Source organism: Falco naumanni, chromosome 11 (genome assembly GCF_017639655.2).
Source record: "Falco naumanni isolate bFalNau1 chromosome 11, bFalNau1.pat, whole genome shotgun sequence".
Lineage (NCBI taxonomy): Eukaryota > Metazoa > Chordata > Aves > Falconiformes > Falconidae > Falco > Falco naumanni.
Window position 1 is genome coordinate 24,605,303 of NC_054064.1, and position 14,336 is coordinate 24,619,638.

Below are 14,336 nucleotides of genomic sequence, written 5' to 3' on the forward strand. Positions count from 1 at the left end.
TGAGAGTGGTTTCAAGAGTAGTTTAGCCAGAGCAGAGAATAAAGTGGAATGGGAAGAAAAAGAGCAGAGACACAGGCAGAAACAATTGTGCTATACTTAACAAAAACCATGAAGGAAATCTTTGATACAGAAAAGATTGGTGTTATGGCAGTGAGAGGGGCTAATTAATTCTTGAATTTTGAGCACAGCAAAGTAACAAGCAGAAAAATTTCTGTTCTGATTCAGGTGCAATAAAGGACAGGGAAGAACAGAGTTAGTGAAACAGAGGGGGAAAGGACTGTCAGTGCTTTACAGAAGACCTATTTCTCGTTCTTTCTTTTCAAACAGTAGAACTGACAAATTGAATTAGCATGAAATACATATGTGACAAAGTATCATTCTATAAAACAATTCAGTGCTGGTAAGAATTTGTCCATTGTTAAATATACTGAGAAGCTGGGTGGAAGCAGAGCATGACCTAATGGGCTTAGCATTACTATTGCAGCTGTGTGAAACCATTCCAATAAATAAACAGCCCAGTGAAGAAAGTGTGCTGGATTTTTAATATTCTCATAGTTTAACAGGATGTGCCAAGTAATTGTTTTAACTGTCGACCAGATCCTTAAATGCTGTAAGCTGCCTAGCTCCATAGCAAGCACTGAGATAATGCTGATTTTCACAATTTGATATCTGACCCACCATATTAAGTCCTTCTCATAGTTTCCCTGGTGATACCTCTATGAAAGGCTGTACAGAAAGGCACCGACCTGTCTACTCTACAGCTATGTCAGAGGGAGTATGGATGCATAACTCATTCATCCTTACTTGAGGAGTCCCTCTGGGACTGGTGCAGATTTTGGTTTTAGTTTGACTGTAACAGTGATGGTGGGAAGCAGAATTACTGATGGCAGAAACCTGACTGGGGCCCTCCCTGACACTTCTGTTTGTCAGAGATCATTTTGTTTGGAATCATTTAGTAGGATTAAATTGCACTCAAATTTATGCTTCAAATTCATATTGTACTGCAGTTTAAGGTAAAAGCCCAGTGCAACTCATCGTGTATACTGGCAATATATGGATCCAGGGATTTACCTAGTATACCACGATCCCCTGGTTTGCAAGATTGTTTTTGAGATACGAAATAAATATATTTTCAGTGGTCAGTAGTCAGGCTTACTGCCCTGTTTCTGCCTGCAGCGTTTCTTCTTTACCTGAGCAGAGCTCACAGGAACTCAAGACAGAAGTGCTGTGTGCCTATGCTAATGAAGGGTTTGTGTTGAAGATTTGGTGCATTACTGGCACAGACTTTCAGAGGTCTCTACTTCTCACTGTTCCACCTTAAGTCAGCAGGAGCTGCTTGTGCCTCTCCTCTTTGAAAGTCAACCCTTAGTTGTTACCTCCAGGCTCCTAGCTGTTCAGTTCAAGTCATAAGATGACACCTGTGCTAACCTGTCTGGGAGCTTTGTGATGCAGATGCAAAAACATCAGAGAAAGATTAATATAACCAGCCATTGATTTATTATGCTCTAGGAAGTAAAGAATAAAGCAGGCTGGCGTGATGCCCTGAGCCCAGCCTCCACGACGATTTCTCTTGTCCTGACATACATCCACCAGCATTTATCTTGTCTGTTTGCCTTCCTTCCCCTTTAGTTTCTCAAACTTCAGGAGTTTCTTTTGGCAGGCATGCTCCTCGCTGCTGCTGACGCTGGAGCTTTCCTCTGAGCTTTCTGAGAGGAGGTACTTGATTGCCATCATGTCCTTCTTGCTCATTTGCAAGCAGAGGCAGGAGGATTTGCTCACCTTAAATGACTCCCCCCACATGTTCTGGCACATGTCAATCCCATTTGCATACATCTGTGTGTCAAATAAGAAATGCATCAATTAAATTTAAAAAGGATTGAGTTAAAATCAGTTTGTGTCAAACTGATAAACATCTATCACTTTTCAAAAATTGGTACTAAATTATAAAAAAGCATTCTGTAGTCATTTACTGTCTTGCTGTGTGCCATGCTTCATCACTTCTGATATATCTTAAAATATATATCCAGACCCACAGCTGGCAAAAGAGATTTGCCTGTTATGAGAGCAAGTGATTCCACAAAGTGCAAAGGGATCAGCTGCCAGCCCTTTGTTTACACCCTGGGGCTGACAGCCCAGCTAGCTTTCTGGGGCTGACAGACCAAAGATGTGTGTCAAAGGCTGTACAACTTGCAGCACATCAGGACACTCTGACATGTTTTAGGATCTGAGTAGTGCTGAAAGTGGCAGACAGTGCTTTGAATATGAGAATCTTTATATCTACGGGCTAGAGATAGTCCAGTGGAGTCACAGCTCTGTGGGCTCTCATTGTGCCTGCCTCAGTGTACATCATGACTGGGCAGGACCTCACAGACAAAGAGAAGGGACATAATGTAAAAACTGCTTGAAGAAAGCTTCCAAAGTGCTGTGTCCAGTGATGCAATGGCCTTTCTGGCTCAAGAAATTGTAAACTGCAGGCTCTTGTACTCTTTTCAAGTGAATCTGTCCTGTTCTTGGTACTACACAATTTTGTAAGGCCCGTGTCACAGGACCTGTACAACCACACAACAAAGATACTTCTTGTTTGCCAGACTCACGTTGTGACAACCTTCTGTCCACCCAGCTTGAGTTTGCCTAAAGGGTATTAGCTTAGGAGTTATCGTGTCCAGCTGAAAAGTAGGCAGGGTATACACTTTATCTTGCCTGCATTACTCCCATGTGTTTGTGGTTGAAGTTCAATCTTTTCTGTTTCTATAAAGGAAGCTTTAGGTACTCCCAGAAACAAAGCTAAGAATGAAGTTGGGGGTAGGAGTGGTGGCAGGAGTAGAAGCCTTGGGAGTTAAGGGGTGTTAATGACTGGAACAGTGGGCCAGGCTCCAGGACTGCTGGGCTGTGTTGCTGACTGATTGACCTTGACCAAGTCACCAGTATCTCTCTGAAGGAAGCTGTGTCTTATGTGTAATAGTTGAAGTAGTCCTTGCACATGACACTGACTCTTTAATCGCAGTGTTTCTCTTACTGCTGTAATTTCTGGATGGTATGCTGGTTTGCCGTCATTGTCAGCTCATACAAAGATCTGACACTGTGAAGCATAGAATCATACAATGGTTTTGGTTGGAAGGGACCTTAAAGACCATCCAGTTCCAACCTCCCTGCCATGGGCAGGGACGCCTTCCACTATAGCAGGTTGCTCAAAGCCCTATCCAACTGGAATCTTGGAGGTAGCCTGCATGGTTGGGAGATTTCTGCATGGAAGCTGCTCTGTATACAAAAAAAAAAAAAAAATTACGAATTTAAGTCTATCATGTGAACAAGTTCTTCTTATGAGGTGTCTCCCTACATGCAAAACTATGTTGACCTATACTGTGTGGGAGGGCAGATGAGAAGAAATCATAATCATCACTTTTGCCTTAGAAATCTGTCTTTTGTGAATAATAGAGTCCATGCCACACAGCCCCAAAGACTCTGTAGTCTGCAAAATAGCTTTTCAGTTCACACTATCTCTAGCCAGGGCTTGCTCCATGGATGCTGCAGTGGCTGGAGGAGGAGTGCGGAGGTTAGTTAGTTCACTGGGAGCAATGCAGGGCCAAAACTGGAAAGGTTTCTGCTTTCTCCTTGTGTCCTTGTGTTCTCAGGGCAGGCAGATCTTAGTTGTTTCTTTCCCACTATTCCTGTGCTTTTAAGCAGCATTAGACATTTTCTTCCAGCTCCTATACAGTGCTTGGATTTCTACCTGCTTTTAGCTAATAATTCCAGAAAGTATTAAAAGATGTCATGTGGGTTTTCTTAGGTCTGTAAGAAAGATACATGGCTATGTAATGTAATCCTATTCTTGTGTCCCACAGTTCTGTAACATGTATTCAAGCTCTTCTACTTGCTAAATGGGTAATTTTGTTTTGATCTTCCTCCCAACTCTGCTTAAAAACCAGAGCATAGCCAGAATGCTGCAGCAAACAAACAGGACACACAGTCCATTTACCAAACACGTCCCTAAATTACTGCAAAGGATTCTGATTTTTCAGCTTCTTGGAAAATGTTCCAGTCTGTGTGTTGACACCGCTTGGGGAGCACTCAGCTGGGAGAACAACGACAAAATATGCCTCATTTTAGCCAGGCCAGAACTGGCTAGGATCCATTGTGCGTTCTTAATATTCAGCATTTGTTCCAAATAGTCCTTACAACCACTGGCATATGTCAAATATAGGGCTGCTGATTGCTCCTCCGTATGAGCTGAAGGGCACCAAAAGAAAGTTAGTGTCTGCGCACAGTGCTCTGACATTGAAGAATGCTCTGTGCTTCTGGGTAACAGTAACTTTCTTTTCCACGAGTGGAGTCCAAACCAAGCGAGTCAAGTGTTTGTATATCATGTAATTTTCATATGGGAAATGTGTTTTTTGTAAGTCCTCTGAATAAACTTCATCTTTACTTTTACTTACCATGCAAGCCTATTTTTGGTTAAAAACATGGGCAGTTTAGGGTGTGGTTCCATTTAGTTTAGGAATAGCTGTGCCTGGCTTCAAGTGATAAGATGTCTGGATTTGCCGCATGTTTTTCACTGCAGATGGTATATTTTCTTTAAGAAATAAGTACAAGGGAATTCAAGGTTAAAAATTCCTATCTCTGGACCAGGGACAGTTTGAACAGGGACTGGAGATTATTTACAGAGATTATAATTTCATTTTTCATTTCATCTGGAACTACTGATGATTTAGCACATCTGGGAAACTAAACTTTAAGTTTCTGCAGCCCATTTGTTTTTTGGCCACTTTCCTGAGCCTGCTGATTAGTGTCACTGTCACAAGGCAAACAGCAATCCTGCACTAACTGAACTGTGACTTCTACTTGTATCAGTTGCTGAACTGCCTTCTGGAAGTACATGCATGTGAAATGAATTCAAAGCAATAAATCTGGGATCTCTGCAAGCTGTACTACCAGTCCCTAAGCATGACACTGGAATTTTGTTTACTTCTGCAATTTGGACAGTTTTCATGGACTCAGTGAAGATCAACTGTTAAAAATATTCGAATAAGTGTAGCAGTTTTGAGTTGTACTATATTGCCCTGATGCTATGCTGACTTGAGTCACTAGGAAAAATTCTACCTGACTCTTGAAAGGTCTGTAGATCAGGTTCTAGGCAACCTTGCTCCTCTAAGTCTTGTTAGTTCTCATTTTATACACTTTTGCTCATAAAATTAGTTATCTCAACCATTGGAACTGTCTCAGAAAGATGGGATGAGCTCTCAGAAAGCTTGTGAGTGCTGCTCTTTGACTACCAGTTATAAAGAAGAAAGTTAGCTCAGCCTAGCCATTGGCAGACACAATGGAGAACATGCTTGAGAGATAGGTCTACGGAGAACAACAGGGAGACAATTAGAAGAATGTCAGGACTCAGGGATTTGGAGGATGGAGGAGGACTTAAACATAACAAGGTAAAATAAAGGAAAGGGCAAAGATACCTAATAGGCAAGAAAACCTTAAAAATTCCTTAGCGATTTGAGAATTCGCATCCCTATTTAAAAAGACAGAGGCATATAAAGCCCCACATTATGTAAGGAGCCTTATAAAATGCATCTCAGTGTCTCTGTAGTATGAACAAAGGTATTTTATCTTTTACCTTCTAAACCCCACTGTGGTTAAAATGTCAGTGCTGCTTGAACTTTTTACTTTTGTTTCATAAGTGGTATAAATAGTGATCAATTAAATGTATATATCCTTAGAGTAAGCAATCTACATAAATACATTTTTTAAAAAAATATATACTTTAAAAGTATGATGTAGGTATGGCTTGAAACTGCTTAAATAAAAATAATTCACCTGTTGCTTGTGTTTTACACCCCTATATTCAGGAAAAAGCAGAGAACTTTCAATGCCATTTTTTCTCTCCAGTTGATCAGGTTTTCTTACCTCACTGTATGGAATACATTTATTCTTACAGCGATTTTCTCCACTTTCATCCCATTCCCAGTCCGTCAGCCAGTTACGAACACACGTGGAATCATCTTTGCAGGCTTCATACCTTCATGGAGATTAGTGTGGAAGACACAGTTATTTCTTTCACTTTTTTTTCAGTGGACTCAGATTCAACTCAAGAAGTCTACGTGGGCTATCTTAGTAACATGGTATGGTTGCACAGTGCAGCTTAGCAACAGATCTTCAAGAACTGTGCACATTATCTTAGCTTGACATGTACATAAACTCTGAGCTGGCCAGGAAGACCTAAATCCCAATGAAAACTAAACAGTTCACCCGCTATGTTTTATACTCACAGATTTAAGTAAAGGGCTTATGTTCTGAGGAGCCACACTCATTCATGCAGTGTCTTCTGCTTGGTTATGTTTGCTGATGTTACTGCATGGAGGGAGTTTCATGAATGCCCATGTTCAATATTGTGACACAACACAGGTGTGCTATGAACTGTCACTTGAGGGAGATGTGGGGAAAGTTTGTATTTATGGATTAATATGGAAAAAGAAGAATATTTTCTGGGCAGGGAGTTGCTCTGTATACTGAAATAAGGAATCATGTAAACTAATAGGCTGCCAGCCTCAGGACGACATTATCAAAAGAAGTTAAACTTGAAGTGAAGGAGGAAAGAGAAGAGTTTTGCAGGGTATAAGTCTAAAATTTTAAGTTTTAAGTTAATTTTAACTTGTAAGCAGTAATGTAAAAAAAGCCTATACATGGCCTGGAATAAGTATGGTATGCAACTGGCTGGTCCATGTGATGAGAGATCTCATGACTTAACATTACCCTACATTATTTCCTTCCTTCCACTTATTTTTACATTCTACTTTTTGGCTCTTACCTTTCTGCAAATCAGTTGACTTCTACTTAAATTTAATCTCAATGGCTTTGGGTGGACTATTCACACCTGTAACTGAGAGTGCCAAAACCATGAGGCACAGCTTTTAAAAAGGTAGCCATAATTCAGTAGGGTATTTATAATTAATACCTTTGGATATATTTTCTGCTTGTCATTTTTGATCTTCAGAGTTATGTTTCCAAAATTATTTTGATATCATGAGGGTTGCAGACTTACAGTTTTAAATGAAATATGAGGTTGTCATGTGGTTACAGAACTACACGAACTAGTGTAGTACATTGCAGTATGTTTGCTGTGCAGAAAGGTAAGAACATGCACATCTCAAAGCCTTTACACAGGTTTTCTGGGCTATTTGGAAAGAGAAAGAGCAGTAATGGAGGGTAACCAGGGCCTGAACCAAACAGGTCTAGGGCAGGAGACTTGTATGCCCAAATGCGTTCATCCGTGAATCTGCTGTCAGGGGTAGGGGCTCTGCTGGAAATACAGGCTGCAATTTGAAAATTAATATAATGTGACACTAATAGGCAGATCCTACCAGTTTGTGCCATGAATGGATTTGGGACTAGGAACTAAAAGAATAATTGGTTTGTTGTTTGTTAGCTGCTGTGTGTACCCTGACTGAGAAATCCACACAGAGGTAACTCCCCAGTGACAGCTGTTTCTCTAATGCTGGTCTCTTTGCCTGCCTGAAGTCATGCCAGTTAGGACAATCAATACAAACTTTTTGTTAATCACCATCTACGAACCCTCCACATGCCAGCACCACATTCAACAATTAGCCCTTGATTCTTCAAGCCGTGTTGGCATGTCCTTTTTTTTATGCATGCACTTAAATTCACTGCTTTCTAGCAAAGTCGATCAGTATCTTCTGTGAGCTGCCTAATACTAGCACGCTCACTTAAAGCAGTTGTGCCCTTCCCACAGTCGCCTTTTTTTGCTTTCCTTTTTTATTTGGCTGCTTTCAGCCTGATGGGTTCCCAGACCAGGGTTGCTTCATGGTATCTCAGACAGTGCTACTAGCACATGAGTAGGGACGTGGTAAGGTAAAGAACGAGCAGCCCTTGGGGCTGAGGAGAGGGCAGAACTGCTTCTGTTGAAATTAGTGTCACCTTCAGATATACTTTTCAGATTATGAATATTTCAGACTTCTACTGAACTGGAGCATTCATGCTATGGATCTGGTTTCCTCAGGAAATTGAATTAAATATATTTATTAAAGTGTTTATGTTTTTATTCAGTATTATCTACTGAATTGTTAGATGAAATGTTTCCTAATTATGATTATTGCCTGACTTTGTGGTTTGTTATATAACCAGGTAGCAAGGCATAACTCTATTGCTACAAGTTTTTCTTTATCCCAGTGGAAGTAATTATGAAGCTAAGTTTATGAAAAATTGTGACTTATGAAAAGTCTGATTTCTGCTGTCCAGAAGCCAGTAAGTGGTTTCTTCAAACATTAATTAAAACCTGTGAGAAACATAAACATAAATACTTAAAAGATCCTCCCTGAATGTATTAGCTCCCTATGCACAATGGGCAGGATATTTTTATTTTAAAGCTTCCCTTCCCCCCTTTTTTATAATTAGCTGTTTCTCTTTTAAAGGGTACAGGGCCCTTTCCCAGGTGGATCAGAAAATGGCTTGTACATCAGGCTCTTTCAAAAGCAATAGTTTTAAGACTAGTGGGGGCAAGGAATCCTAAGACTAAAGAAAGAAAAGGAAGGCCCCAAGCTAGTTAGATGAATTTCTTTTAAATGAAGTCACTGCTCATTCTGAATCCTCTGCACATTTCTGGCCACAAAGACATACAGTATGCAGCAGGCACACTCACGGCATGTAGAGAAAGTAGGTCACATCACTAGCAGTACTACAGCACGCTAACGGGAAACCGGTGAATAGAACATGAAAAAATGTTATTTTAAATCACCAGAAATAGTGGGAATTTTGTCCAGGCTCTTTTCTAGCCTCAGGCCTTAAGCAGTGTGAGGGAATGCATTTCACATTGGCATTAGGCAGGCACGCAGACTAGCATGCATGGTAATGGGTCATCATTACATTTTTGATTCAGGCCAGTCACCTATGACGCCAACAGGGGCAATAGATCATTCATTGTTCAGTATTTGTTTAGAGTAGAGCCTACTCTCTGCCAGGAGAGTCTATACGGGAAAAGTGTCGGTTTTTCCTATGCAGCAGCTCTCAATCACACCGCTTCATACTTTCCAATGACAAAAGTTAAAAATGCTGTTTATCTGGAGGTTCTGGCAGTACCCAGGTGACACTGAGTGTTTTGCTATGTAATATTGACCTCCCATATACACTTTGGTGTAGATCTTGTAGATACTAAGGCTGGCTTAAACCAGTTCATAGATGCAAACTAAACTTACAGGGTGTATTTTCTTTAATCTTTACACTTTCACTGGATATAGCAGTTGAGTGATGACTTTGTGCGCTACTTATTTTGGGACACTTTTGGTTTAGATCTTGGTATTCTATGGCTTTGCCCGTTAGATCTATTCTGAAGCTCAGTGGCAACTTCAATGCTTTACTATCCAAATGCTTTCAAATTTTGGTAATAATTGCTTCTGAGCTTTGAGATTCTGAGCACTGAGGTAAATTCAAGGTGTCAGTCTTTATGTTCAAGGAGGTCAATAATCTGGACTCAGTTTAGATTACCAAAAATTTAGGAAGGAAGACAAATCTGTTCATGAGGCACATGGAGTTTCCTAAAACAAAAATAAAATTTCTCACTAGAGGAAACTGTAGGGAAGCTAAGAAATACATCAGCCCTTCTCACTATCTTCCATTACAAATCCAATCTGTGCTTTTTGTTTCCTTCCCTGGCACAAAGAAATGGAGACATATTTAAAGACAAATCCTACCAAAATACTTCACTGCATACATGACTTTGCCCTTGGAGAGTAGGCGAAAGTGAAAATGGATCCATGTGTCAACAATATTCAAGTTGCATAACCACTAGAGAAAGCACCGGACAGAGCAGTGCAAGACAACCTGACCATGCCCTACTGTGTGTTCTGTATTTTTTGTGCTTCCAAGAAAAGCCCTTTATAACATTTTTAGAAGTATTTAAGGTTTTCTGTGATTTTCAGAGCAACCTAAGAGATTCAGACATTCACAGTTCATTACTTTCTAGGGATGCTAGCTGTTACTACAGTGTGAACACAGCCTGTGCTGTTTTTACTATGCTCCTTGCCAATTTAAGCATATAGACTAGTTACTGTAGTTACCAGGCACAACATTAATATGGAACCGACTGAGATTTATATGTCACATGATGACATTATTTAAGATCCTACATCTCAGAACAGGGAGGGAGGGAGGAAGGAAGGGAGAGATATATGCTGGATATGGACCACTGAAAAAACTTCAGTTATCCCACCTGGGTATAATACTCCTACCCCAAGACTAAGAACAAATGGATGCTGGGTTTTCCCCCTGCACATCTTGTACTCAAAAAATAATGTGATTCCCTGATGCTGTATTTGGGGAAACAAAATTAAATGCTATTATGCTCGCTCATTGCTATTAATATTTTTAGCATTACTTGGCTGCAGATTTCTCTGAGATTCAGGCTTTTACAAGTGATTTTAGAAAGAAGGATGATGGAAGGGAGGAGAAAAGGCCAAGGGTGAATAATTAAGGAATTAAGCTAATTTTTTATATGCATGAATTGAAAACATACAGGAAAGGGCTGCTTTCATGATTTTGTACTGCATTTTATACATATAAAATACTTGATCATGATATGATACATTTATTTAGATGTAAAATGCTAACTGTATAAATGCTAACTCACAGGCATGGACTTTCCAAAGGCTGGGCAGGCCCTCACTGCTGTTAGTGCCTGTAAAGGTGGTGAGAGCTCCTCTGTTGTGTCAGGCAGTTCTGATGCCACTGCACTGCATCCTCACGGAAAGCAGGGGCAGTGCTGTCCCTGAGTCACTAAACTCTCTTCAGTGACTCGGGGACAGCACTCAGAGTTTAGTGACTCCATCTTGCATTCAGCCTGTGTCATTATTATTTTGGGGGTAGTAGCTTAGCAGAGGAAAAAGCAGAGATGGCAAACAAGAAATGAAAAGGAAGAACAAGAGAAAAGGCATAAAGGGGTGCAACACCATCAAATCTTAGTGCTTCTTGATTGGGAGATCTGTGCTTCATCCAACCATGCTCCTTGACACCCTAGTAACACAGGCATATTAAAGCTAAATAAAAATACATCGATAAAAAGCTGAACATACCAGTCATCACAAAAGCTTTGACACAGTGGAACAGACTGAATAGCAGCAGCGTAGTTGGGATGGATCCAGCGAGCAGCATGTGGAGAACACCGGTAAAAGCACTCAATTTTCTTTGTGAAATCTTCACAGCTGTGGTGGGTCAGAAAAGCCACAAATAAGCCTGCTTCTTAGCGTCAAGGCTATAGCCTCAGTTTTCTAGACCTGCTTTGATGTGGATGCAATACTACAGATTAAGAGAAAAACATAGAGAAGCATCCTTTCGTCCTGTAGTGTCTAGGTTCCAAACTCATTCCTTTGGCATTGTGTACAGACTCTGACTGTGCAATTACCATAGCCAGCTAAAGACTGCACAAATGTTTCCATGCATATTTCAGCCCTATTTATGTAAGCTTTCCGTAAACTTCTGAAGCCTTGAGTTTTCCTGGCAAGAATGTTTCCAGGCAATAATAAAATGTAGTTTAAAACTATAGTACAAACTTCTTCTATGTTGTAGCCTGATGGTTTCACTGATCTTCAGATTTTCCCACAGCCCAGCTGAAGTTACTTAAAAACAGCATACTGATGCTGCTCTTCTGGGAGTGGCAGGCAATAGCTGTTACTTTTGCACATCTGTTTTTGCTTAATTGTTTTGTACTTTCATTCTTTTATTTCTATAACTTGCCATGTTTCACAGCTCTAACAGGGTACTAAAAATCTTAATTATGAAGACATTCTTCATGGTTACAAAACCCACGGGACTACAAGAATTTTTATTCTAAATATTCATGAGTTTTTGGACTCAATTTTTATTCTAAATATTCATGAGTTTTTGGACTCATGTGCATTTTGTTTGCAAGACTTAATAATCCAGTTGATCTGTTTTCTAAACAAAGGATGAAGCCTTGTCTGTATTGACTAGGGGTCACACTCATGGGTATGTGATGGAGAGCTACAGAGGTGCAGTGTGGTTGATACCTACTGGTTTTATGACTGCTTTGCATTGCTAGTTCTAGTTCTATACTGAAAGTAAACTTAAAAAATCATAAGCTTTTCCTGATAAAATCGTGGCATAAATCTTTCTGCACAGATAGTATATACTTAGGGATTCATAGGGTTTTGTGAGAGCAGTCGTGGGTTTGGTCAGGTGTAGAGAAAAGATGGTGGAACTAGGCTGGGTGGCATAATCTCTAAGGCAACCCAGGGACTGTCCATCAGCAGCTCCAAGGGCAGTGACCATTAGTTGTGTGGCTGCTACAGCATAGCTCCATTGAATCGGGAAACAGACAACATCAAAGCTGACTTACGATTTACTGAGCTGCCCACATCTGTTCCAGTAGCTGTTGTTTACTTTAATTACTGGGGAATGAGCCAATTGCTCTGTGAAGTCTGCATAGCAACAGGAAGCTGTTAGGAAGGAAACAAGGATCTTGCAATAAGGATATTTTTAATACTATCTCAAAATGATAAGATTAATACTGACTCAAAATGTAAGATGAATCTGTTCTGATCCATAACATGATAAAATTTCTTAGTACTAACTAAAAGATGTACACAAGCTCTATCTTTTTCTTTTTGGAAGTAGTAATGTAAATGCTAAGTGAGGTGGACTGGTGTCAACAGTGCTTTGTCAAGGTGTGCCCAGAGAGCCCCAAGAATTTTACTAGTGTTCTGCCAGATGTTATGTCCTGAGGGATACTTTGAAAGCTACCAAACATAAAAAGGGAATTGAAGAAATATAATAAATACTATACTTTGCTCGCTATAGAATTTTGATTTCAACCTTCCCCCTTTGGTGTCCACTACAATTAATTAACTTTTATACTTAATTACATAAACCAAATTAATCTTTGCTGTAAACTTTTTTAGCAGATGGAGCTGCAAGAAAACTAAACTGCACTAGAAATTTTTAAGAAAACATATGAAGTCAATGAGTTTTGCAGCTGACTATGTTAAGAACTAGAATCTTACTCTTGGTTCGCATGCAGCAAAACGCCAGTGAAGGAAGCTTTTCAAATGCAATATGTACCTATATATCTTATATAATTTTGAGAAATTAAGGGAACTGCCAAAACAATTAGTGCATACAAAGCTGTACTTCTAGACTATATTTGGCAAAAATTAAACCACTCTTACATTTAGCATACAGAGTGCATTCATGCATATTTGGCTCAGGACTTGGCTTTGGTTTGTGGGTGTCCCCTTCCAGGCATCCGTGTTTTTGGCAGGTAGATGATGTTATGACAGCAAAGAGAGTGACAGCAAACCTCAGCATTGTTGTTCGTTTTTTTTTTTCCTGTATGGAGAGAAGTCTTTATTTATATCCTTTATTTCTAGGAGAAGTCATAATACTAAAAGGAAGGACTGCTTTCAAAAAGCTACATATATAACCACATAAAATATGCTCAGCAAAGATGCACACATAAATATTAAGACACACGCTCTCCCTTTCTCTTTGTTTATATCTGAACACTTATACTTCTGCTATGTATTTTTGAGGTTTGGTGGCAAGTGCTAAAAGCTATCAATATTCCAGGCTATTCGTGAAAACATATTATAATTTTCAGTATTTAAGAAAATTACTTTAAATTTCTTACACCAGCCTGAGCTTATCTTTGAACGCTTCCAAGAGACGTTTCTCTGCTTCACTAGAAAATATTAATTAGTTCTAAAACTTGCAGAGTTGTTTTGCACACTTGGAAATTACACATTTAATGCAACTGCAAGTGAGCTAGTAGCGGTCAGCACCTAAGCTGGATAAGTTACACTGATAACTTGCCTTTGTTGAGGCTATGCTAATTTATACTTAAGAATCTGACCCATTATGTTCTGCCTCTTTTGTAGTTTGGTCAAAAATGCAAGATAAAAACTTTTTGTCTGCGCAACTAAAATTTCTCTAAAACACAGACTATGCATTAGTAAGCTGTATAGATAAATCTAGAACCTGTTACATAGATTAAGGCATGATTCTTTATAGTTGAATATTCCTGTTATCTTTTTGGAATAATTCTGCCCGAATAAGGACTGCAGCTTCTCTATGTACCCAGACTTTTCAGATACAAAGGAAACAACATGTTACAGAAGAAGAAAACTCTCCAAACTCTCAGTAGTTTTCTCACCTCTTTTGCTGTCCTTCTGGGTGATACTTCTCCCTGGAACAGGAACACAGTAAATTGCTTTTCTCATTTTCCACTTTATATACGTACCATCTGGCATCAGTGCTCCAGAATTTGTTTGCCCTGGAAGAGTTCCTTGACCCTTTGGAATGCTGACATAGATTTATCT

At 39.7% G+C, this 14,336-nt stretch overlaps 1 protein-coding gene across 1 annotated transcript; it reads right to left on the reverse strand.

The window, feature by feature from the left end:
- Nucleotides 1–1,474: 1,474 nt before the first annotated feature.
- Nucleotides 1,475–14,228, reverse strand: LOC121095610 (riboflavin-binding protein). The gene is made up of 6 exons (XM_040610709.1): nucleotides 14,171–14,228; nucleotides 13,188–13,345; nucleotides 12,359–12,458; nucleotides 11,076–11,204; nucleotides 5,902–6,013; nucleotides 1,475–1,833 (listed from the first exon to the last, which is right to left on the reverse strand). The coding sequence occupies exons 2-6, from the start codon at nucleotides 13,324–13,326 to the stop codon at nucleotides 1,597–1,599; spliced, it is 717 nt and encodes a 238-aa protein (XP_040466643.1). The 5' UTR covers nucleotides 13,327–13,345; nucleotides 14,171–14,228; the 3' UTR covers nucleotides 1,475–1,596.
- Nucleotides 14,229–14,336: the final 108 nt, after the last annotated feature.